This window comes from Pelodiscus sinensis, chromosome 25, assembly GCF_049634645.1.
Source record: "Pelodiscus sinensis isolate JC-2024 chromosome 25, ASM4963464v1, whole genome shotgun sequence".
Classification (NCBI taxonomy): domain Eukaryota; kingdom Metazoa; phylum Chordata; order Testudines; family Trionychidae; genus Pelodiscus; species Pelodiscus sinensis.
In genome coordinates, this window is record NC_134735.1 from 2,744,540 (window position 1) to 2,770,332 (window position 25,793).

A 25,793-nucleotide genomic window follows, 5' to 3' on the forward strand; every position below is an offset into this window, starting at 1 on the left:
TGTGTTCGGTGGTCGGCAGACACGGCGCCCCCTCGGGCTGCCGTGTGTCCCGTCTGACAACGGGGGGTATGGGAAGCTGAACGGCGGGTTGATCTCTCCCTCCCAACCCCTCTTCAAAGGCTTCAAGTTTGGCATTTTCCCGCTATGACAATTTATTTTCCTTCACACAGAATTGGCTACACATGGATTGCACAGGCCGCTGTGACCCGCCGGCCAGCGTAAGGGACAGATCTCCTCACAGTTGGAGCTGGGTGGGGGGGAGCCGACAGCTATGCCAGGCCCCGGGGGGGGTGTGTGGCGGGTCTGTGCTCCCAAAGGGGGCAGGGCCGGCCCACAACATTTTGGCACCTGAGGCAAGGCACTCAAATGACGCCCCCATGGCCCCTCTCTTGGGCCAAAACTTGGCAAGGTCTCAATTCTGCCTCTTCTGTTCTACTCCTCTCATGGCCCTGCTCTGCTACCTATGTCTGCACCACCAGCAGACACAGTTTTCTATACTCTGGGTCCTAGAGGCACCCTGCGGTCCCCCCCCCCCCCCCCCCCCCACAGTCTGGCACCTGAGGCGGCCGCCTCAATTCGCCTCATGGTAGGGCTGGCCCTGGCTGAGGGCAGAAGGAGCAGGGCCGGGTCAGCCAGCTCTCCGTACCACCCAGTGAGCGCCACATCACCTCTCCCCCCCAAGACTGTAGAGCGGCCTGGAGCGTGCCACACAACATCCAGCGGTGATTTAACCCTGGGCCTTTTCGAATTGCCGGGCCCTGGGGCAGCTGGTGGGCCTGCCCACGGTACAGCACACACAACTGAAGACCCCTCAGCTTGTTTTATGAGGAGAGGCTTCGCAGAACTGCCCGGATACCCAAGTTCCCTCGACTCTTTAGCAGAGCAGCGTGGGAATCTTTTACTTTTTCGGAGCAACCGTCGCCCAGGCCGAAGAAATTGAGGCTCAGTCTCTTCCCTGAAGGATGGCATGTTTAACAGGCAGCACCATTCCCCCTGCGCAGAAGCTCTGTGGAGCCTCTGACCGAACCCCCCCGCCAGTGAAAAGGCTCTTAGCTGAGACCTCCTGAGGAACCCTTCGGCTACGTCTACACTACAAGGTTTTTGCGCAAAAACCCGGGAGCGTCCACACTTCAAGCGCGTTTTTGCGCAAGAAAATCTACAGCCAATCGACAGAACAGAGGGCTTTTGGCGGTGTGGGTAAACCTCCTTCTGCGAAGCAGAACTCCTTTTTGTGCTACAGCTCCTGCGGAAAAAGGCTTGTGTGGACGCTCCGCAGGGTTTCTTGCGCAAAAAGAGCCTACCGGAAAAAGCACAGGTGCTCTGATGGCCAAGTGTCCTTGCGCAAGAGCATCCATGCAGCGTGGACGCTCTCTTGCGCAAAAGTGATGCGCTTTGAGGTGTGGACGCGCTTTTGCGCAAGACGTTTCTGCGCAAGAACTCTTCCGTAAAAGGCTTCTTGTGCAAAAACCCGGCAGGGTAGATGTAGCCTTCCAGAGGAAGTTGACAGGATAGAAACGTAGCCCCCTCCTCCCCCTCCGCAAAACCAGAGTGCGCCAATCCAAGGCGGAACCGAGCCGAACTGGGGATGGCCACTGTCATTCTGAAAGCTTCCAAATTAGGCTCCCTGAGACCACAGCTGCCCAGCATGACGTGCGGCTAGACAGCACCTCCTGCCGTGCCTGGCGCTCACTAGGGATCTAAGTTACTTTCGCTTTCCAAAGAGTGGCCGGCAAACCTCCCTCTCACCTTATGAGCATCCATCAAGTTCATGACCAGATCCAGATCACCATGGACCGGCTGGTCTTCGGCCAGCTGCGGCTCCACCTTGTACAGCCAGTCCACCAAGGCCTGTAGCGCGTCCATGAACTGGCCCGAGAAGAGCAGGGCTTCTTCCAGCTTGTGCTGCCTGCAGAGAAAGCATCAGAGAACCGCTGAATGGACTTTCCAGCCGGAGCAGCAACGCCGCTCGCAGTGTGTGCTGTAGCATCAGCACGTTGCTGGCTGCTGTGCTTGGGCTGTGGGTGACCCCTACTGGCCTCTGTCTGTAAGCACGGCCCAGCAGGGGGCGCCTTGAGGCCCCGCCCCCCCCCCAGTGACCAAACCGGTCCTATCGGTTAAGGGACGGGACTGAACAAAGGAAGTGAGTGTTGGGGGAAGGGTCAGTTTTTGGCTGGAACGATGAAGGAGACAGGCTAAGGAAGGGGGCTGGGAGTCTAGGGGCCCAGGCACCCCATCTCAAGGGGTCTGAGGTATCCTGGCTCTGACTCCTGTAGCCACGTCACGTCTGTGCTGGGCTGTACCCTGGAGAAGCAATAAGCCCTCTCTGTTCTACTGGCTGGCGGAGCCTGTTCTTGCTGCTACAGGGCTACAGGATCGGGGGGGAACCCCAACACGCCATCACACAGTGGAATCAGGAAGGGGTTCTTTATCCGCCCATCTTTCTGGTGACATCCTCATCCTCATGACAAACCCTCAACAGACTTAGCCTCCTCGGAGATCAAGCGTCACCTGGATCAATTGCCTTACGGCAGTGGTCTCCAACCTTTTTACACCCAAGATCACTTTTTAAGTCTCAGAACAGGCGAAGATCTACTGCCCCGCCCCTTCCTTGAAGCCCCGCCTACATTACATGAGGAAATCTAATGTAAATGTACTGCACAGGTGCGCAGTTCAGAGGGCTCAAGAGCTACTCTTAGAGCCCCTGAGATCTACTGGTAGCTCGCGATCTACTGGTTGGTGACCATGGCCTTACGGGTCTGGCTGGACATTTGGGTGGCATGTCTGATGCCACGCTTGGGCATCACGTGATTATTTCCCTTTATTCGAAGCCACGTCTGGAGGACTGCGTCCCATTCTGGGCCCGCCCTCCCCATTACAGAAAGGATGTGGAGGCATTGGAGAGGATCCAGTGGAGAGCAACAAAAATGATGAGGGGGCTGGAGCACTTGACTTACGAGCAGAGATTGAAGGATTTGGGCTTATTTAGTCTTCAGACAAGTGATCAGGGATGTGACAGTAGCCTTTAACTACCTGGAGGGGGGTTCCAAAGAGGATGGAAAGAGGCTGTTCTCAGTGGTGGTGCAGATGGCAGAACAAGGAGCAACGGTCTGAAGTTGCAGTAGGGAGTCTAGGTCGGATATTTGAAAAAACTAGTTCCCTAGGAGGGTGGGGAAGCCCTGGGATGGGTTCCCTAGGGAGGGGGTGGAATCTCCATCCCTAGAGGTTTTTATGTTTCAGCTTGACCAAGCCCTGGCTGGGAAGATTTGGTTGGGGGCTGGTCCTGCTTTGGGCAGGGGGTTGGACTTGATGACTCCTGAGGTTTCTGCCAGGCCTGGGATTCTAGGATTCTCTCTGCTTTGTGACCTACATCCACACCCTCAACAGCACATTTACAATGTGTGATATAAAATCAAGCTCCAGCGGCTCACCCCCTCGCTGGTCCTTCACTGTTCCAACAGAAGAGCCCAGCGTGGATACAGCATTTTGTATCCACATCGGCTAAAACGAGCTGCGGGTGGATATCTGCGCCCATGGCTGTGGATGCAGATACCCGCAGATATAAAGCAGACATCTGCAAATTTGCAGAACATTTGTATATTCCCACATTAGAACGAGGGGTCACCAAATGAAATTAATAGGCAGCCGGTTTAAAACAAACCAAAGGAAGTTTTTCTTCACATAGCACACAGTCAACCTGTGGAACTCCTTGCCAGAGGAGGTCATGAAGATCAGGAATGTAACAGGGTTCAAAAAAGAACTAGATACATTCGTGGAGGTTAGGTCCATCAGTTGGTATTAGGGTAGGCATGGTGTCCCTAGCCTGTGTCTGTCAGAGGCTAGAAGTGGAAGACAGGGGAAGGATCACTTAATTCCTTGTTCTGTTCATTCCTTCTGGGGCATCTGGAATTAGCCAGCGTCGGCAGACAGGACGCTGCGCTAGATGGACCTTTGGTCTGACCCCATCTGGCCACTCTTAGGCTACGTCTGCACTAGCAGCTTCTTGCGCAAGAACTGTTTTGCAGAAGAGCTCTTACGCAAAAAGTCTTCCACAAGAAAGTGTCTACACTGCCATGTGCTTTTGCGCAAGAGCATCCATGGCACTGTGGATGCTCTCTTGCGCAAGAAAGCTCTGATGGCCATTTTAACCATAGGGGCTTCTTGCGCAAGAAATTCATGTTACCTGTTTACACTGGCCTCTTGTGGAAGAGCTCTTGCGCAAGAGGGCTTATTCCTCGTGGGGAGAGGAATAACTCTTCCAGAAGAAGCCCTGTTTTACAACGCTGTACTGTAAATTTACTTGCGCAAGAACGCGCATGCAGTGTAGACAGCAGGCAAGGCTGTTCTTGTGCAAGAAGCTGCCAGTGTAGACATAGCCTTATGTTCTTATGTATCTGTAAAAGTGTGCTGCGAATATCTGCCTCCACATCTGGGGCTGTGGACACCTGCGGAAATAAAGTGGGTATCTGTGGATTTGCAGGGCTGTATCCGACAGGGTTTTTTTGTAACAAACGCTGCTCTCACCTTTCCACAGATTTGCCGCAGACGGTGTCCCATTTGTCCCGGACTTCTCCGAACAGGTTGTCCAGTTTCTGGGTGTCGTCTGGCAACAGGGCTTTTTCTTTCAGGGCTCTCCCCGTCCGAATGGTGGTGTCATAAACGGGCTGTTTGGCACCGAGGGTCTTTTGGAACTCCTGGGTTTGACCCCACCGAGAAGAACACAAAGGAAAGGCCGTTAGCAGGCAATACAACCTTGTGAGTGAATAGCTCTGTGGAAGAAATGCCTCCCCTACAAGGTTGTGTCTATGCTCCTGCGACGTTACACTAAGACGCGGAATGCGCCGTTCCTCTTGCGGGCTCATCCCTCCCCTCTGATTTTAGCCAAGTGACTGAGCTGAACTGGTTTGGGGGAGAGCAGGTTTCATTTCCCTTCCAACTACCCCCCGCTCGAGGGCCCTGATCACAGCTGGACTGCAAACAAACCCTCCACCTTGTGCTTGGAGAGCTGCAGTTTGATTTTGTCTGGATCGTTGGAAATCTCCAGCTCGGAGTCCAGATGGTTCTCTGCGTCTTCCAGCCAATCGACCAGCTTTCTCCAAGCTTCGTGGAACTGAAATTGCACAGGGGGGAAGTCAGAACGTAGCGCTCGCGTCTTCCAGGCCTTCGGAAGGCTCAGGAGACTGAGGCTCGGACCAGGAATGCCCCTCGGGTCCATTTTCACAGCTCTCACCTGTTTGGCCCGTTTCCTCGCGTCGTCGAGCGCGCGGCCTCTGTCCACGGAACGCTGCACCACTTTCTCCCAGCGGGACTGGACGCTGACCAGCAGGTTCTTGATCAAAACCACGTCCTGCTTTTGACTGAGGAACTTCAGCTGGTTCCCCGTTTGATCGAGCTCGATGATCTGGTCCCGGTGATCATTGACTTCATTGGCAAAAACCTGGAGTAACCAAGATTTACTCTCATGTTAAGAATCTCGGGGGGAGGGAAGCCATGTTAGCCTGTAACTTTAAAACCAACGAGTAGTCCTGGGGCACCTTAGAGACGAACCAAAATAGATAGCGAGGCTCATGAGCTGTCCCGGGGCACTTCATCAGATGAGTTGGAGTGGAAATAACAGAAACCGAGATATATACAACAGCAGAAGAAGTACCTGTCAATTGCAGGTCCCTTGTTAATGAAGCTAATTAAGCGGGCTCGATGTGTCCCATTCATAGCTATTGATGTGAAAATGCGGCTGTTAAAGGCAGTGGAAATTGGCTTTGTCGTGCGCTAACCAGTTAATATTTTTATTCAAGGCCAGGGTAGCAGTGTCAAATTTGTAGATGAATTCCAGTTCCGCAGTCTCTCTGTGTGATTGGGTGGCGAAATTCCTTTGTAGAAGAATGGCTACTTTTAAATCCATGATCGAGTGACCAGGTTCAAATGTTCCCCTACAGCAGGGGTGGGAAACTTCAGGCCCAGGGGCCGAATGCGGCCTTTAGCTTAGCAGGATCCGGCCTCCATGGCTCCCCCCCTGCAGAGCTGGAACACACAAAATCTACCAGCCTGGGCGCCCCCCAGGCTCTAGTGTGTGAGGGGGATATGAGGAGGGTCTTTCTCTTTCTTAGTCGGGGGCGTCTCACTTGTGGCCCCCGACTGGTTTCCCTATGAGTCTGACCCCAAAAAGGTCCCTCCCCACATCCTACAGGTTTGTGCGTGTTACCATTTCTGATGTCTGACTTGTGTAAAAAGCCTGGGAGTATCTCTAGCGTCTTCCCCACACAGACAGCACCGAGACTAGCGAGCCACAAACGTTTGCTTTGTGAAACAGAGCAAGTCAGAGCGTTCTGCACAGAACTCCTGCGTCCCAAGGTTACCTTGTGCTCATCGATCTGAGCCAGCACTGTTGTCAGGATAAGGCTGGGTGGAGGAGCGATGTTCAGACTCTGTTCCGCCAGGGTCAGCCAGTTAATGAAGTCCTGTAGGGAATTCTGGAACTCCGTAGCCAGGCTGAGCGCTTCTTCCAGCTTGGACTGAATTTTAATAAGGGGAAAGGCGGGAGCGAGAAAAAAACACAAAGAAAGCACCAAATTCACAATCGGAGGCATAGCAGACAGACCTGCATTGTACTCTAAAGGAAACGAACTCGCCCGCGGCAGCTCCCACAGAACACGACTTGTTTACCAAGAGGGGATGCCGGTGAAAGTGGCTGTTTCCAAATTAGTTTCCTCTGAAACAAGTGGGCAAACATTGTACAGGAAAGCGGAGACAGCTCAATCCTCCACACCCCAGTGGCTGCGTCCCCCTCGGGCCTCCAGGAGAGAGGCTGTTCTGGGGGAAGGGAGACGCCCCTTCAGCAGTGACAGCTGGAGGACCAGGAATTCGGCTTGGGTAAAGGCCAATTTCTCTCACTTTGTTTGAGAATAAAATGGCCCAAGTGCCAGCGCAATGGAGTTAGATCAGCGGAGACTGTGGCCTGCTGTCCCTTCAAACACAGCAGTGTCTCTGCTTTTCAGAGCTGGATAATGCTCTTCACGGCTTCTTTTATTTCTTGTTGAACGGCCTCTCACTTATGCGGACTCACGTTCTATTTTATTTTCATTAGAACTGGGAAAAGTTCAGAAAAGGGCAATAAAAACCATGAGGGGTTTGGAATGGGTCCTGTATGAAGAGAGATTAATAAGACTGGGACTTTTCAGCTTAGAAAAAAGGAGAGTAAGGGGGGATATGATGGAGATCTACAAAATCATGACTGCTGTGGAGAAATTGAATAAGGAAAAGTTATTGACTTGTTCATATAAGAACTAGGGGTCACCAAATGAAATCAATAGGCAGTGGGTTTAAGGCAAACAAAAGGAAGGTTTTCTTCACACAGGGCACAGTCAACCTGGGGAACTCCTCGCCAGAGGATGTGGTGAAGGCCAGGACTTTAACAGGGTTCAAAAAAGAGCTAGATGCAATCATGGAGGTTAGGTCCATCAATGGCTTTTAGCCAGGATGGGTAGGAATGGAGTCTCTAGCCTCTCTTTGTCAGAGGCTGGGAATGGGAGACGGGAGGGATCGCTTGATGAGTCCCTGTACTGTTCATTCCCTCTGGGGCACCTGGCATTGGCCACTGTGGGCAGACAGGACACTGGGCTAGATGGATCTCTGGTTTGACCCCATCTGGCTGTTCTGCTGTTCTCGGTTATAAGATTTACCCTGTTTTGGTAACTAGCCAGACAGTTAACACTTGGATTTCGGACGTCGCTGGAGGCATGCTAAGCATATGTCATCGGGGGAGAAATTATCTGAAAGAACTGATCAAAAAGCACTGGTCGTGGCTGTTGGAAACACACTGAAACCTGCGTCCTGCATTCAGCAGTCCCCCAGCAGGGACCAAAAGGCATTTTATCTTCAGACAACGTCTTTCTTAGCAAACACGGATCCTACTTTGGCTCACAGCTTTACCTTCCTCTCCTCCATCTTGGTGCTGACCAAGCTCCATTTCTGTTCCAACAGCGCAATGCTCTGCTCTGTCTTGGAGCCGGAGCCGGAGTCATCGCGGCTTAGCAGGATCAATCGTCCCTTGGCCAGCAGCTGACTGTAGACCTCCTCGTTGGCTTTGAGTTGGGCATACAGCTCCTACACCAAACCACCAGCACAGAATTAGAGACACAGATCCTGTACCAGAGATCTGACATCCACTGGAATCCAAGTGTGTGAAGACAACAGAGTTAGGAGCGACAGAAAATTAACAGACACACATTTATTTCCTCCCTTTGTATGGTATGGAAAATAGCCCTTTTCCCAGGGCTTCCGATTGTCCTGGCACAACCAAACCCTGACCTTGCTCTAAAGTTAGGAGAAGAGGAAGTTGCCTATCGAATTTGGTGGCCTTAGCTTTTACCGTTTAGGAGGAGATCCTGAACAAACGGACTCACAGACAGAAACACAGATAGACAGACAGATAGAAGGGGTGTATGTGGATAGATAGATAGGTAAGATATAGATAAATAATGCTATCAATAGAGAGTAGCAGTTAATTCATTAAGATAGTGGGAAATTCCATCCATAGCCCTCATCTACAAACTTAATACTTCTCTGTAGCCCTGGAAAGATAAGTGTAAAATGAACACTCCCTATTAGACCACACCACTGGACACAGAGAGGTTTCTATTCTGACATTTTAGAGAGGTGTGGAGAGGGTGAATAAAGAAAAGTTATTCATTAGTTCCTATAATATAAGGACTAGAGGACACCAAATGAAATTAATGGGTAGCAGGTTTAAAACTAATAAGCGAAAGTTCTTCTTCACACAGCGCATAGTCAACCTGTGGAACTCCTTGCCAGAGGAGGCTGTGAAGGCTAGAACTAGAACAGAGTTTAAAGAGAAGCTAGATAAATTCATGGAGGTTAGGTCCATAAAAGGCTATTAGCCAGGGGATAGGAATGGTGTCCCTGGCCTCTGTTTGTCAGAGGCTGGAGATGGATGGCACGAGACAAATCGCTTAATGATTGTCTTCGGTCCACCCCCTCCAGGGCACCTGGTGCTGGCCACTGTGGGCAGACAGGCTGCGGGGCTAGATGGACCTTTGGTCTGACCCAGCACGGCCGTTCTTATGTTCTTAGAGAAGTCTGCTGAAGCAGAGGCAGTTTAAATCTTTACCATATGGGCATTGAGTTGTTCACGGGCAGTTTCCGGCAAACCTCCGGTAGGTTTGGATGCAGACAGCTGGCTCTCCATTCTGGTCAGCCATAGGAGGAAGTCTTCAATCTCCCCATGGAAACCCTGGGCCTGTTAAGGAACACAAAATGCGCCTTGAAGCAGGGGACAGGAGCAGCCACTGATGGGCTTTCAAGTTTGGGGAGAGGGGGGAGAGACGTTCCTGCCACACTGGATGGGGAGGCAGAAAAGAGCGTTGCAAAGACACTCAACAGAGGGGGCGCGTTGTACTGGTTTTAAACAACGCCACCGCGTCTGCAAGTTCTCTCACACAGTTGATTTCCCAAAGAGAAAAGGCTCTTCCTAAGGAGCAGGACTGCCCCTGAGAACGAACGCATCCCTGGAGTGCAAAGCAGTAACTTGCTTTTTACAGACCACTTGTGCCTTCCATCTGTGGCAGGGTGGGGTGGGGCACTGATCTGGCCCCTGGTTTGCCCCCTGAGGCTTGGGGGTCCCCACCCCCCAGTGTCGGGGAGCTAGCACTAGTGCTCCAGGCCCGCGGCCCCCTCCCACACCAGCCCCACGCCTCCACTCTGCTCCTGCCCCCTCCCACACCAGCCCCACGCCTCCACTCTGCTCCTGCCCCCTCCCACACCAGCCCCACGCCTCCACTCTGCTCCTGCCCCCTCCCACACCAGCCCCACGCCTCCACTCTGCTCCTGCCCCCTCCCACACCAGCCCCACGCCTCCACTCTGCTCCTGCCCCCTCCCACACCAGCCCCACGCCTCCACTCTGCTCCTGCCCCCTCCCACACCAGCCCCACGCCTCCACTCTGCTCCTGCCCCCTCCCACACCAGCCCCACACCTCCACTCTGCTCCTGCCCCCTCCCACACCAGCCCCACACCTCCACTCTGCTCCTGCCCCCTCCCACACCAGCCCCACACCTCCACTCTGCTCCTGCCCCCTCCCACACCAGCCCCACACCTCCACTCTGCTCCTGCCCCCTCCCACACCAGCCCCACGCCTCCACTCTGCTCCTGCCCCCTCCCACACCAGCCCCACGCCTCCACTCTGCTCCTGCCCCCTCCCACACCAGCCCCACGCCTCCACTCTGCTCCTGCCCCCTCCCACACCAGCCCCACGCCTCCACTCTGCTCCTGCCCCCTCCCACACCAGCCCCACGCCTCCACTCTGCTCCTGCCCCCTCCCACACCAGCCCCACGCCTCCACTCTGTTCCTGCCCCCTCCCACACCAGCCCCACGCCTCCACTCTGCTCCTGCCCCCTCCCACACCAGCCCCACACCTCCAATCTGCTCCTGCCCCCTCCCACACCAGCCCCACACCTCCATTCTGCTCCTGCCCCCTCCCACACCAGCCCCACGCCTCCACTCTGCTCCTGCCCCCTCCCACACCAGCCCCACGCCTCCACTCTGCTCCTGCCCCCTCCCACACCAGCCCCACGCCTCCACTCTGCTCCTGCCCCCTCCCACACCAGCCCCACGCCTCCACTCTGCTCCTGCCCCCTCCCACACCAGCCCCACGCCTCCACTCTGCTCCTGCCCCCTCCCACACCAGCCCCACGCGTCCACTCTGCTCCTGCCCCCTCCCACACCAGCCCCACACCTCCACTCTGCTCCTGCCCCCTCCCACACCAGCCCCACACCTCCACTCTGCTCCTGCCCCCTCCCACACCAGCCCTACACCTCCACTCTGCTCCTGCCCCCTCCCACACCAGCCCCACACCTCCACTCTGCTCCTGCCCCCTCCCACACCAGCCCCACACCTCCACTCTGCTCCTGCACCCTCCCAGACCAGCCCCACACCTCCACTCTGCTCCTGCACCCTCCCACACCAGCCCCACACCTCCACTCTGCTCCTGCACCCTCCCAGACCCACCAAGCCCCAACCCCCTCCTGCAACCTTCCTCCCTCCCACACCTGTTTCCTGGCAGCCCCCTCCCACACACTCCTCATTTCTGGCCCCACCTCGGAGCATAGAGGGGCCCACAAAATCTACTAGCCTGGGCCCCCCAGGCTCTGGTGCGTGAGGGGAATGTGGGGAAAACATCCACTCCGTGTGCAGGGCAGTCAAAAAAGCAAACAGGATGTTAGGAATCATTAAAAAAGGGATCGAGAATACGACAGAGAACATCTTATTGCCTCTGTATAAAACCATGGTACATCCGCATCATGAATACTGCAGACAGATGTGGTTGCCTCATCTCAAAAAAGATAAATTAGCATCAGAAAAGGTTCAGAAAAGGGCAACAAAATGATGAGGGGTTTGGAACGGGTCCCATATGAAGAGCGATTAAAAAGACTGGGACTTTTCAGCTTAGAAAAGAGGAGACTACGGCCTCCAGATAAGGGACGCGCCGAGACATTTAGGATGAGCCTAACCCCATTCTACTATTTATCTGTCTGGTTCTTTGGTTGTCTCTGTCCCCTGTATAATTAATACTGCTAGGTGCAAACCAAGGGTACAATTAGTTAGCTAATCGTGTTACAATAGGCTAGGATGGGCTAGATAAGCCATCATTCCACTGAAATTTAAGGGACACGTGAAAATATTGCTACGCATATCAGGGACAAACAGGAAGTGAGTGGGGAAAAAATGGGAAAAAAGGAAGCTGGATCCATGCCGGCTGGAAGCAAACCCCAATAAACATGGAATTGTTTGCATCTCCGGACTGGGGTATGGCTGATCTCGGTTCACGTGGGAAGGACCAGGGAAGATGGACCCTGGGACGTTATTTACAGGTAGGACTCCCTGGTCCGGCATCCTCCGGGCCCAAGCAGTCCCGCAGATAAGCGCTGACATATTCACTGCCCCCTTGCCCCTTCGCCATGGAAAGAGACATAGAGCCAGCATGGACGCCCGCTGCAGCTCTCTGCCCCCCGAATGAACCCACCGACCTGCTGAAGCGTCGACTGCAGCTGCTGCTCCCGCTCCTCCGTTTTCTGCAGGACGGACTCCCAGCATGAATTCAGCTTCTCCAGCCGGTGGCGCAGGCTGCTGGCGTCGTCTCCCGCGCTGGACTCCAGCAGCTCGTTGCCAGCTTGGTTGACCGTCTCCACCGTGGCTTGGTGAGCCAACACGTCGTTCTTCAGCACCTGCCCGGGGGGGACGGGGAACGTGAGTCACCTGCCGCTGAAATGTGCTGTTACTTCCAGCACTGTCCCCAGGGAACAAAGCAACGGAGAGGTTAAACCTCTCCAATGCGGGACGCTCTGGCCCACCGACATCCGTGGCCAGGTGGGGAGCAGAGCCCTGCCCGGGCTGCAGGCAGTGCGGCCTAGTGCCCACAGCACGGTGGAGAGCACAGCTCTGTCTCCAGGTGGGAGCACAGCCCCGACAGGGCTGGGGGCAACAGGGCCGACAGCCGGGAGGGAAGTCTTGACCTCCCCTAGTCCGGCACACTCTGTGGTTTGGGACGGCTCAGGCCCGGAGGATGCCGGACCAGAGAGGTCCTACCCGTAAATAACATGCCAGGGTCCGTTGTCCCCTTTAAGGCCAGATAAAAAGGCAGGCTGCGGAGCTACGTACGTGGTGTTTTGCAAGTTCCACTTCAATGACCTTCGGGTCCTCGTTGATCGGTTTCTGCGCATCCAATAACTCTTCCGTATGGGTCAGCCAGGCCATGAGTTCGGCTAAGGCGTGTTGGAACTGGCCCAGCGCCAGCAGAGCAGCTTCTAACTTGTGCTGTTCAAAGGAAGCCAAGAAAACGTTACTGGAGGGACTGCGCAGAGGACGAGGGCGCCGGAGACTGACAGCCCCCGGGGCGTGGGAGCCCTCCTTCGCCCTACCTGGCGGTGGGCGATCTTCTCGCCCAGGTTCTCCCACAGATGCTTCAGCTCCGTCAGCGGCTCCCGGATGATGTCTCGGTCTGTCTCATCCGTCGCTTTTTTTAGCATCAGTTCACCTTGGTGATTAAGTTTCTCCATTTCAATCTGCTGCTGGTAAACCTCCATTTTAAACTCCTGCCCAGACACGGAGGGGAGGCAATGAAAACCAAGCTCTGCAGACTCGGCCTCTGACCCAGAGGAGCGAGGTCTCGTCGAGCTCGCCTACCTTCATCTCGCCCAGCTGCTCCTTCACCGTGTCCAGGTCCGTGCCGACAAGAGGCATGCTGCACAGCTTAATCACCGTGTTGTCCAGCCAGTCGAACATGGCCTAGGAGGGAGACACAGCACGTAGGAAAACCCAACCTCCCTGATCACTGAGCCTAAGTCACCTCTGCCACAGGCCATCAGCAAAGCCTGGGGGCAGATCCCGGCCTCCTCGGACTAGGGACGTGAGCGTAACCGATTAACCAGCTGACCGATACGCCGGTTAACGTTATCGGTTAACGGTTAAACTCTGGTGTCGCCTCCTCGGATGCAGTATTTAAGCTTTATACTGCAGATCCTGCAGCGCGTGTACTGCTGAGATGATCAGCCGTTACACGGTTACCCTCTTCACCAACTTTTAACATCCCTGCCTAGGACCAGTCCAAGGCAAAAAGACTGGTGGTTTTGATGCTCAGCAAGCAAACTGCTTATTGAACTTCCTTCCTTCCATCCTCACCCCCAGCACAAGCAGCAGAGGAGAATCAAGTACATTTCCCCTCTCTCTCCACTGCCCCCGCCCCAGAAACGTGCAACTATTTGAGAGGCCACCTGCAGACTGGGTCTGTTGGAAGCTGCCACCCGAGAAGCAGAAGAGACGGGGATTGAACGTACGGCTTTCTGCGGGTCACTTAGCTCGGGCCCTAACTCAAGACGGTCAGTGCTGTGTTTGTACAGCACCTTGCACAAGGAGCACCTGGTCCACGCAATACAAATAGCCACCCAGAGCTGCCTCACCTGCAGCGTATCCTGATACTGCACAGCAGACTGCATAGCCTCCTCCAGTTTCTCCAGCCTCTCCTTCCAAGTCTTGTTGAGGTTTTCCCACGCATTGTCCATCTGCAAAACCCAGCAGGGCCCCCATCATCAGTGGGTGACTCCGTCTGCCCCAGCACGGCCCGTCACGCGACGCTTACCCGGGCTAGGCGCTGCTGGGTCTCCTACCTCATCAATGCTCTTCTTCACTTCCGGTTTATCCGTTTCCCCACAGGCCATAATTAAGTCAAATCCCAGCCCGCGAATAAATTCCAGTTCTTCGTGCAAGCCATCGGTTTCCTCTTTGATCGTCTAGATTCAGAGAGACGTTTGGTTAGGGTTCGTTACTGAGACACTCGTTGGGAGGTGCAGGCAGGAGGCGCTAGGGCCAGCGATTCCTCCGGCTAGCGACGCTTGGCATTCGGGTTGAACGTAAAGGTGTTAAAGACGAGTCGACTATCCGAGAAGCATTTTGTATCGGGTAGTTTTCTGACTAGTCGACAGGCACTTCCACATTCCTCTCTCGAAATGCACAAGAGCCCCGCTGGGAAGGCGGAACTCTGCGTACAGCCCGGGGCCGGCGGGAAGTCCCGCTGACTCCGGGCTGCACATGGGTGCCTTCTTCGAAAGGCACAGAGTCCTCAGTGAGGGATTTCGAAGCCATGGAGCCCAGGATCAGTGGGGGACTCAGAGCCAATGCGTGGTTCAAAGGGACCGCTGGCCGAGCAGCTGATCTGCTGATCCCCAGCTCCATGGCTTAGAAATGCACAGGAGCTCCTGCTGGGGACTCTGCAGCCGGAGTTAGTGGGATTCCTGCTGACCCCCGAGGGCTGGCTGCCCCCCACCCCGCCCTTCCGGCCACGGCTATGGCCCTTTCACGAGCATGGAACTGCCCCCGCCCACCTCGCCGGCAGATCTGTCCTCCGCAGGTCCACTTGGCCACATCTGCATTTGAGACCCAACTGGAAGGTGCAGTGCACACGACACGCCCACGCCTTACCTCTGCCGCCTCCACCTGCTGTTTGATGATGGAAGGGTCAATGCCTGGGCTCTCCAGGTCGTGAACAATATCCTGCGTGTCCTTGACGGTGCTCAGGAGGGCCCCCATGTCGAGCCAGAACTTCTCTGCCAGCTCCAGCACATCAAGGAATTTAGTTTCCCGTTCCTCTGCCCGAGCCTTGATGTCTTCCCAGAAAAACACCATCTGATCCAGCTTGTCCTGGATTTCTGAAGCGGGGAGGGGGACAAGTCAGGACTCCTCGTTCGAATACCAACGAGCAACCTCCAATAGCCAAACGCCACGCACACGTTATGACGAGAAAGGTCTAACACAGGGATAGGCAAGTGAGCCGGACGCGGTTCACCAAGACTAGCCCCCCGACGCTGGATTTCCCTGAGCATCCACAGGGAGGGCTGCTCGCAGCTCCCGCTGTCCATGGGTCGCCGTTCCCGGCCAACGGGAGCTGCGGGGAGCAGGACCGGAATCGAAACCAAGCCACGGCAAGCAGACGCCGGAGACCGGGCACCGGGTCAGTCTGCAGTTGCGTGTGAACTGGGCTATACAGGAACCTCCCACCGAGCAGAGCTCCTCATGGCTCGGCCCGTCTAGTCCCCCGATAAACAAGACGCCGTTTGGTACTTTGTATATGAGACACGGTACATCTAACGAACCGCCCCAGGAGGAAACGCGCAACATCCCCATGCCCTCTGGGCGGTACCTTTGGCTGCCGGGTCCTTGTCGGCCCCCTGCGATCGCCCGATCAGCTCCTCCCCGCGGCGTTTCAGCCCCTCGAAGGACGGCTGCAGCTTTTCCAGCTCCATGGTGGAGTTTTTGTTTTCACTGATGCACTCCCTGATTTTATCAACCTCCGCTGGGATGGAGGGCGGCATGCGCAGGCGGGAGGAGAGGCTCTCCAGCATCTCCAGCATCGGCTCGATCTTATCGTGGAACTGCAGAGGCAAGGCCACCCAGCAGGTGAGAGGACTGCACAGTACCGAATGACTCCAATGCATGCCCGATAACAGTGAGAGCACGTGAACTGCCCTCTTTGCTCAAGAGAACCAACGTTTCCTATCGCGTCCATTCCACCCGCAGCCTCCAATTCAATGTCTGTCACTGCTTTGGTCTAAATCGTCTTCCTTTTTAACCCCTATATTTTAGAAACGTCTGTATCTGTCCGTCTGTCAGTGAGTCTGTTTGTTCAGGGATTCCTCCTAAATGGTAAGAGCCAGGACCACCAAATTTGGTCTGCAGCTTCCTCGTATCATATCTTAAAGCAAGGTCAGGGGTTGGTTGTGCCGCGACATTGGGATGTGCCTGGAATGGGATTGTTTCTCCTAAAATGGAAAGGGAGGGGTCTGGTAGGAGGGAGTTATACAGCGTAGAACAACCACAGGGGGGCAGCAAGGGGCTAGAGATGAGGACTAGACCAGCCGTGGCATGAACCCCTTTGGGCATGAATAAAGGGACAGCTATCGACTATATATTTCAGAGGGCGTGTGCGTCTATCTGTCCCCCAGCTGGGGAACATGCGCCACTCCCCGAACTGTGCCTGCTGCAGTGGAGAGGCGCTTCTCATGTGGCCCCACGCTGCTGCAGTAGGAGAAGGCTGGGGCTGTCCTCTCTCCCCGGGGCAGGCTGCACACTGAACCCCTCCTCCCCAGCCCCACGACAAAACTAAGAACCCGAGCAGCGCCGGGTACATCTTCTCGTCGGTGTCTATATAGTCACTAATAACTGTATTCTGCCGCGTCCGAAGGAGTTAAACAAGACGGCCGCTAGATAAGCCTACAGAGAGGGCTCGGGAAGCTGCAAACCAAATGCAGCAGCAATGCGTTGCTGTCTCCAAGCCCAAAAAATTCAAGTTTGACTGACGTCTCCTTCCCCCCAAAGGGCACCGCCATACTAACCCCGACCCATGTGCCAACATGTCAGCTGCCACCTGCCTGTGTTCGGCACAGAAGCCATCTCAACTCCCAACCCGACTGGTGGAAGCACGGGGGGGGGGGGGGGGGAGGAAGGGGGGGGGGAGGAGGAAAGGTGAATGTGGTACTCCCGGGGCTAGAGAAACGGCAGAAAGCCCCCATCTTACCACCAACGGGAGGTGGTTTGGCACTGTTACCATCAGCATTACAGATCGTCGAGTATGTATAAGACGAAATTAATGAATAAGGGAAAAGCAGATGTCTGCCCATGGAACGGACCTACTATGAACACACAAGAGAAGCCTCTTGTTTCTGCTGAGTGTCATGTAATAACGGAGAGGAAGGAGGAGGCACCAGATTCTAGGTGCAAACTCTATCGTCACCAGACTGTCTTAACATGAACAACGCGGGTGAACCAACCCAGTCACTGCCGCTGAAGCAGAACACACCCTGCTTCCACGTAGATCCGTTTTGTAGTCACACTTTTTTCCCCACCTTACAAACATATTAATTCGGAGCAGAAGGCTCACCCGCCCCATGTCGAACTGCAAACTGCACTTTGCGACAAAACAAGAGTTGGGGACTTTATTTGATTTCATATTAAATATCATATACATTACTCCTTGTTAAATAGCCCGCGTTTTAATATATTTTCTTCCACACATATGTACTGTTTAAAATTGTGTGTGTGTGTTGTTTGCATTGATGGTGCACATCCACACACACACACTTCCTCAGTATTGGTGGCGCACATAAGACATTTCAACGTGCCCTTTTGAGCAAAAGCTTTTGCGCAAAAGGACTTTTGCCCGAACGGGAGCAGCATAGCATTTCCACAAGAAGCACTGATTTCTTACATGAGATCGTCAGTGTTCTTGCGGAAATTCAAGCGGCCAGTGTAGACAGCTGGCAAGTTTTTCCACAAAAGCAGCTGCTTTTGCGGGAAAACTTGCCAGTCTAGACACAATCTAATTGTTTCCTCATCTCCCTTTTTACAGGCTTTGGGAGCAACTCAGTTCAAGCTGGCAGCTGGTTCCATTTAGCCGTTTGCTCAGTGAGACGCTGAGCCGAGCCAATCAGCTGAGCTCCCTGCCTATGCGGGAGCTTTGAACTTCTGAGCAGGGCTCAGAAAACTACTGCATGAGCGCACAGCTTACAGGGAACCTGGAATTAGATCTGAGCTTGTTCTTGGCAGGTGGCATCGAACTGCATGCAGAGATAGAATACAAGGAGAAATCTTGGGTATCACATGAATTAAGAATCATCCAGCCCAGAGAATGAGAATGTAAACAAACGGTGAATGTGGTAAGGCTTACCTCAGAGATCTGCAATGGTGGGGCGCAGTCAACACAACAATGAAATGGGACCATGTGGGGGAGACAGGACCAGGTAGCCACACACACAGAACACATTCCACAACGTGAGTGAGAGATGAGACGGAAGGGGCGAGGAGATGGGGGGGGGGGGGGGGGAAAAACTCGGAGTTAATACAAGTGCAAACCAAGAGAAGTGACTAAACAGTACAGGAATCAAAAACACAGACAGGACAACAAAACTGTGCTACGGTAAGTATTAGCTGAAGTGCCACGTAGCTAGGCACGCTCAACCTCGCTGAATGCAACTGAAGTTCTTGTCAGCCTTGTTCCACGTCAGCCTGTACTCCCCCTGCCCTTCCTTCCACGTAATTCTTCCCTTTTAGGACTCCTCCACAAAGTCTTTATACAAGGGAAGCGGATTAACTCTCCCGTGTAAATGATCTTGTAGTTGTTCATTCTACGTACCAGGGATGTCAACGTGTAGCTGTGAACACGGTTAACCGATAAGCCTGCGCTTACTGTATCAGCGCGGGGGGGCAGGAGGGGAGAGGAGAGGGAAGGCGGGAGCCAGTGCATGTGGGGAGCTGGCTTTAAGCTCCCACCTGACCCCCCACAGAGGCAGCAGTGGGGGAGCAGGCGGGAGCTGGTGCTCACTTTTAAGCCAGCTCCTGTGGAGCCATCTGCCCACCTCCCACGCTGCTGCCTCTGCTCCCGCCTGCCCCCTGCATGTAAATGTGGAACCGCTTAAAAATGTTAATGTATTTTAATATCCCTAATATGTACGGTAGTTCCCGGCTTATGAGGAACAAGATCCAGCTCTCTAAGCTTCACTCGAAGTCTCGTCAGACCCTCCCGTCATGGGCAGGTGCTACAAAAACGTATTATCCTATTTACAGCAGGAGTCAATCTCTTTCTGTACAGCTTTTGCAAACTCATCGGCCCCAGACTCCCCTACCTCCCTGAACGGGCAAGCACTTCACAGATCCCCCCCACTATGCACCAGCCTGCCAACATATGGCTTCCTAGAACGGCTACAACCAGTAACGGGGCTTTAGTTGTAAGAAACGGGGCAAAAGAAGCAGCGCCGGAGCCCGCCTCCCCCAGGGAGCTGGGTTAACACCCACCCGACCCTGCAGCTTCCTTGCCTGCCAGAAGGCACGTACCTGCGTGGACTGGGAAACAGCTTCGTCTAGGCCCAGCGCTCGCCGGCGCACCTCCTCTTTGATTCTGGCGTACAAGGCCTCTGCCGTCAGGTACTTCTCCTCCACCATCGCCCCTTCCTCAGCGTTCAGCTCCTTCAGCTGCGGCCCAATCTTCAGCAGCTTGTCGATATGAGGCTTGTGCTCCGCTATAGACTCTCTCAGTTGCTACAGGATGGAAAAACCGATTTCTACTCAAACCCACAGCATAGTTACTTCATGCCATCCATATCCCGGGCATCTCTTGGGCCAGCCTGGGTACTTGTCATGTGCCAGTCCCCACTGGAGTTAGTCGTCATGCTTTGGCATTCACAGCGGCGGGTGAATGCCCAGCTGTGGAAGGCAAGCCCCAGCCCCACCCCTTCTGCCTAAAGGCCCCGCCCCTGGATCCAAGCCCCGCCCACTCCCAGCCTGATCCTTCCTGGCTGGGGCTACCATGCTGCAGCCCAGGGAAGCTGGGATCCAGCACAGCCCCAACTTTCCTCAGCGGCTGCCCCAGCTGATGGTGGTTTAGGCATTTAGGCAGTTTTGGGAAGGCTGGGCCTTCCCTGGCCTACGTTACTGGCCGCCCTTCCTACCACAGGAAGGACGGACCTCAGGGCTATTTCTCCACCTTCACCCAATCCTGGCATGGTAAGAGCTTTGGGCAGGGGGCTGAATTCGATGACTCCCGAGGTCTCTCCCGCCCTAGGGTTCTGTGACTCTATGATGTGAGAAATCCCTGCTTTGGATTCGATTCCTACCGCGCTGAAAGAGCCGCCAGCCACCTACTGATCTGCAAACAACACTCGGCAGCGACGCTAAGAGTTCGGTCACCGGCGTGACTTCCAGAGACCCCCGTGCCATTTCCTGGCGCAGTGAGGCTGGAGTTGTCAGCCTTCCCCCCGGAGCTCCCAGCTGCAGCTGGCAAGGGATCCTCTCCCGAGGGCAGCCATGGGTGGACCCCGCAGACCCCACAGCTCCAAGCTGCTGCCAGCAACAGGGCAGCAATGGAGCTCTCAGCCACCACTGGTGGGGCCTCCAACCGCAGTGGGTGATGGACCCTCCTCCTTTCCCATTTTGTCACAGCAATTTTTAAACAAGTCAGCAACAGCCCCGGGGGCTTCCCTGACACTTGATTGCTGCCTGGGGTCCATCCGGGACTTTTACTAAAAATAACCACGTCAAAATCTTAGCCTTACTCATTGAGCCCCTTTCAGCCTCCGCTACATCCAAGGAGCTGGGCCCATCCCCCGGGGGTAAGTGACGCACAGAAAACTCTCCCCTTTACCCTCATGTCCTCTTGCTGCTGTTTGAGCTGCTCGTGATCGATCGCTGGTGGGGGTAACTGGGCGATCAGCGCGTGTGTCTCCTCGATCCACGGGCTGAGCTCCTCGTGCGTCTCCCAGAACTGGCTCACCAAGACCTGGGCGCGCTCCAAGCAGGTGTAGCGCTCGGAGTGGAGCTGGCTCACTGCTTCGTACTGCTGCACCAGCGAGTCCGTTTTCTCCTAGGGGGGAGAGGAAAGAGCGGCTGACGGACGCCGCGGGGAAGAAAAGGAGCCGGCGGCAGGCTGTGCACGCAAGCGGTGGAGTTTCACGCGCCCGAGATCCCTACAACGTTCTCCTTAAACGCCGCAACAAAAGTCAAAGTTTAACAAACGGGAAACGGGTCCTGTGCGTATGAGAGAGGGAACCCTTTTAAATCAAGGAGAAATACATAAGGAAACTGACAGATACAGGAAATGTGCATTTCATCCTCCCTATACTGGATCCAGGGGTGGGGACCTCAGGCTGGTGGCCGGATGTGACCCTCGGCTTCCCTGGATCCGGCCCCCGAGGTTCAGCCTCCCGTATTGGGGCACCTGCAGCGTCCAAAATCTACTTGCCTGGGCTCCCCAGGCTCTGGTGGGCAAGGAGAATACGAGGAGGGCTTTTCTCCTTCTTAATCGGGGCCACGTCACTGAGGGTTTGTTTGGGGTTTTTTTCACTTGTGTGTGGCCCCCGACTGATTTTTCTGTGGGTCACTGGCCCCCCGACCCAAACCAAGTGCCCCTTTCATCCATGATTTGCCAGGAGGGGTTCTGCTGTCGGCTCCCACGCTGGAAGCCCCCCGGGAGCCCAGCTCTGCCTTTACCTGCAGCATCGCTTTCTGTTCTTCTCCGCATGTCCCGAAGATCTCGCCCCGCTGGCTGAACAGCTCGTCCATGGAGTCCTTGTGGCGAATGATGTCTATGGAGAAAGCCTGGGGGAGGGAATGCTCAGAATGAGAAAAATCCGAACCCGCTCCAAGCCACTGAACGTGCTGTTTTCCCATAGCTCCTGTCCCGAGATCGCAACCGCCGAACCAAATCGCCCGCGGCATCCCGGTGAGATGACTTCACCTACGGACGACGGCGTGTTCTGGAATTTCCCTCTTATTAATTTACATCTCGTACAGAGGGCTGGGGCCAGCCAACTCAATCAGGACTGGTTCTGACTCTCAGCCGCTCACACATCAAGCGTATCTCTACTGCTCAGGAACCCAGCAGCTCCCCAAACTTGTACAGAAACTCCAAGGTGGCGACCGAAGCGGGAGAAACGAGGCTCCCCTTTGCGCCTTACAGGAGCGTGAGGGAAGTATGCTGAGTTCTGCCACTAATTTCCTGTGCAACTTTGGGCAAGTCACTTCCCCTGGCCCCGTGCCTCAGTTTCCCCTCCTGCAGTGAGATGCTCCAGGCTGCACCTCTATAAACTGGGATGCTCTGGTCCGGCAATACCTGAGGTCCGGCAAGACCACAGATGTTCCAGGATCAGAGAGTCCCGGAGGGGATAGGTGGGGTGCCTGGCGCAGTGTGAGGGAAGGTAGTTTGACATGTGGCTCAGCAGGGCTGCCGCAGGGGGGTCGGGAGCCAGGAAGCCCAGTGTGTGGCCCAGCTGGGCTGCCCGGGGTAGCTGGGAAGCCCAGTGGGGTGACAGAGGGTTCAGAAATGCCGCCTTCTGGTCTGGCAAAAGATCCCTCACCTGGGTCCAGCCAGGTCCCGAGGGTGCCAGACCAGGGAGGTCCAATCAGTGCTACTGACTCACTTTCCAGGGGAGTTGGGAGGCTGAATCACATTTTATACTTTTTAAAGCCCCTTGAGACAAGCCTGCTGACAAAAGGCTCCGTAACACAGACCTCATCTATATTCCAAGGGGCTGTATGAGGAACAACACGCTCCCAAGGCCGAGAGCCAAGCTTAGCTCCATTTAACTCAATATGTGACGCTTCGCTTCCGCTCTTTAGAACAACAGTGGTTCTTTTTTCGGTTTTGCAGAAGCCGATAAGACGTTCGGTTCCTATTGCTGTCCGGTCTGGGAAAGGACACACAGCTCTTTAGTGAACGCTCAACTGGAGGGTCTCAGCTTATTCGCCAACCAAGTCTCTTTTCCTTTGCGGTCGCTGGTTGGCCTCAGTCGTGGTGTGGAGGTCAGTACCTACCACACATTTAACCAGGGCTTGACAAACCGCGGCGAGAGCGACTCGCCAGCCCCGCCCCGCGCATGCGCCAGACCGGCACTGCGCATGCGCCCAGCGCGGGTGAATGGGGCGCACGGAACGACCGGCTGAAATCTACTCGCCACGGATGAGTAGCATCAGCGGTTTGTCGAGCCCTGCATATCACACTCGGCACGTTTTGGCTCCAATGACGTCTACCCGGAGGGTAAACAAGGACCAGAGACGGTTCTCCATGGACGGGAACCGTCGGTGATATGCAAATCGAAAATATTTACGGGGAGCCTCACGACTCGAAGTTCACTCTTCCCAGGCGGCTTTCATTCGGTGCTTCACAATGTTCAGAAACGCCAGCGTGGGGTGCGAGCTCCGGGGGGGGGGGCTGCATTAGAGGCTCAGGAAGAGGGAGAGGGTTGGGGGGTGATGAGGACTCGGGAGCAGGGCTGGGGAAGAGGGTGGGGTGTGGGAGGGCTCTGGGGTGCTCAGGTCACGGCGTGGGGCTCCGGGTCTGAGGCTGGACCTGTACAGCTGCAGTGCGAGGGAGGGATGGTCTAGGGCTGGCCTACCTGGGACATCGAGGGGGGGGGGGCTGGCAACCTGCGCCACAGGGCGGGGGGGAGAAAGACACTTTCAGGCCAGGCTGTGGCAGGGGGCTCCAGGTTCAGGCCCCTGGGCCGCAGCTGCGTTCAGACTGAGGGAGGGTCGCCCGGTTCAGGCCTCTCCTGACCACGGCAGGCTGGAGGCCTGGCTAGACTGGGGACGGGGTGGCCCTTCTCTTCGCCGTGTGTGGGTGCCGTGCGCGCCTGCGGGGCACTAACCAGGCAGCCGCACAGCCAGGCTGCTTTCAGGGAACTTAGACTGTGTGTGGACAGAAGCCTAGAGACCCCCCAGCTTTGCGACACCCCAAACCAGGAGGTACCGAAGATGCGGGAACACTCTGAACACACGGGCCAGGGCGCGAGCTGGCTCCAGAGTGACCCTGTAAAATGGACAGTCCCTAGAGACGACGACTAGGTATTAACGCAAAAGGGAAAAAGAAAAAACCTTTTCCAGGCTACTGTGAGAAACCGTTTCCTAGCGCTGGCTAGGAACGGGATGGAGCCCGGGCAAGGGACTCTGATGCGGCACTGAAGAGAGTGTGTGGAATACCACAGCTTCTAAGACAGGGAGGGCAACCATTTTCGCAGGGGCCACTTAATGAATTTGATACGTGGTCATATCTTCCAACCCAGGCCTTCGAAGGAGGGGCGGGGCTTGGGTCGGAAGGGGCGGGGCTAAGGACCAGCCTCCCCCGAGAGTTGTCTGGGGCCGGAGGCTCTGAAGTAAAAACACAGCAGAGGGCTCGTGGCTCCCAGCCCCACAGCTACCGCGGTGCCTGGCAGCTGCCGGGGGTTGCTGGGGCTACTTGAAAGGTTTACGGCTCTGGCCCCTGCCGGGGTCGCACTGCGACTGGGAGCGTTGAGCCACTTCAATAGGATCTTGCTGCCTGAGCCGCAGCCTGGGAATTCGGGGCGCAGGATATAAACAGAAAGCAGCCTGTGGGCCGGATCAAAGGGTTAAGTGGGCCGGATTTGGCCCCCGGGCCGCATCTGGCCCCACCCTGTACTAAGACATGGAAAAACGTGGCTGTCTAAACAACTGAAAATTCGCCTGAGGTGGAGCTGGCCTGCCCCATCAGGGCTAGAGACCTTTGTATGAAGCGTTGTTCGTGTCACTCAGCTGCATTTTAAACACACCCCTCTTGTGGGACCTCAAAAATTCCCACTCGTCTTTCCCTGGGGGAGGGGATCATTCCAACTTGCCGCCGCAGTGGAAAACCAGAGCTGAATGGCCAGGCTCTGGATACACCCAGGCTCAGCTCGATACAAGCAACGCGCCTCCCGAGAGACAGACGGTGCCTCACTCGAACCAATCAACTCTCCATCCTCTCTCCCGCTACAGACCTTCCTCAGTCCCCCCCCGCAGCTCAAGCCTCTCCTACAGGGTCAATGCGTCGTCCTAACGCCCCCCGCCCGGCCCAGCGATGGCTTCACTCACCACCTCTGCTCCCGGAGCAATTTTCTGCTCCCCCTGCTCTAGACAAGGAGCAAGGCCGTGCCCGTCCTGTCCCCGACCCACAGAAGCAGGGCATGCGTGGGGCACGTACCTTTTGGACCTGCAGCTGGGCTGTGGTCTGGTCTTGCTCCAGACGGATTGGACCAAGGGCCATCAATTTCCGTTTGGTCTCAGCCACCCAGGCTAACTCTGCGTCAGCAGCTTGCTCATACTAGCGGACAGGGAGAGGAGACCGAGCGCAACAAGTTAGCGGCACACACAGAGCAAGGGCAGCGGCGAGGAGGGAGCACACACCGGGGGCGGCAGCAGCGACACACGCAGACAGGGAGGGCAGAGGTCAGCCGCTTAGCATTGGGCTTTACGGGGTAACCGCCTGGACAGCCAGCCGCACCAAGCTGGAGCAGCCCTGAGTCGGGCCAGCCGGTTGGGAGTGGCAGGAAGAGCCAGGCCTGCGTCTGGCAGCAGGTCACACCCCGGCTGTGCCACAGAGAGCCAGGTGGCCAGGCAGGGCCCCAGTCCTGGCCATACTGGAGTGGACTGGGTGGGCCGGTGGGACCCTGAGAGGCCCAGGCAGTCAGGAGGGACCCCAGGCACGGTGGGTCAGGCTGGCGAGCCTCCGACAGAACCCCCGCCACTTTGACACAGCCCGGGAGGGTGGGCGGGAACCCGGCCCTGGCTGCCGTCTCCTTCCCGCCAACGGGTAGAATTGTATCCGTTTAACCAGGTAACTAGTCCAATGGCTATTTACATCCCTAAGACAGACAGGCACATTATAGAGCGAGGACAACGGCCTCACAGCCACCTACTCCCTCCCGCCCACAGCGACGTGGACTCAGTCAGAACAAGAGACAGGCACGGC

The 25,793-nt window shown here is 55.7% G+C and overlaps 1 protein-coding gene across 25 annotated transcripts in view; it reads right to left on the reverse strand.

Annotated features, from left to right (window-relative positions):
* MACF1 (microtubule actin crosslinking factor 1) overlaps positions 1-25,793 on the reverse strand; it is a 301,070-nt gene that overhangs the window by 31,760 nt on the left and 243,517 nt on the right. For 24 of the 25 annotated variants that reach the window (XM_075908729.1, XM_075908727.1, XM_075908730.1 and 21 more), the window contains 19 exons: positions 25,026-25,145; positions 21,542-21,649; positions 20,697-20,915; positions 19,391-19,594; positions 15,705-15,936; positions 14,987-15,213; positions 14,176-14,298; positions 13,969-14,070; positions 13,196-13,297; positions 12,931-13,104; positions 12,671-12,826; positions 12,040-12,237; positions 9,125-9,253; positions 7,927-8,100; positions 6,354-6,509; positions 5,228-5,434; positions 4,988-5,107; positions 4,522-4,691; positions 1,747-1,906 (listed from right to left, as the gene is read on the reverse strand). In XM_075908729.1, coding sequence (XP_075764844.1) covers positions 1,747-1,906; positions 4,522-4,691; positions 4,988-5,107; positions 5,228-5,434; positions 6,354-6,509; positions 7,927-8,100; positions 9,125-9,253; positions 12,040-12,237; positions 12,671-12,826; positions 12,931-13,104; positions 13,196-13,297; positions 13,969-14,070; positions 14,176-14,298; positions 14,987-15,213; positions 15,705-15,936; positions 19,391-19,594; positions 20,697-20,915; positions 21,542-21,649; positions 25,026-25,145 — 3,081 coding nt within the window. The remainder of the gene's footprint in view (positions 1-1,746; positions 1,907-4,521; positions 4,692-4,987; positions 5,108-5,227; positions 5,435-6,353; positions 6,510-7,926; positions 8,101-9,124; positions 9,254-12,039; positions 12,238-12,670; positions 12,827-12,930; positions 13,105-13,195; positions 13,298-13,968; positions 14,071-14,175; positions 14,299-14,986; positions 15,214-15,704; positions 15,937-19,390; positions 19,595-20,696; positions 20,916-21,541; positions 21,650-25,025; positions 25,146-25,793) is intronic. The other variant, XM_075908711.1, reaches the window with a different exon arrangement.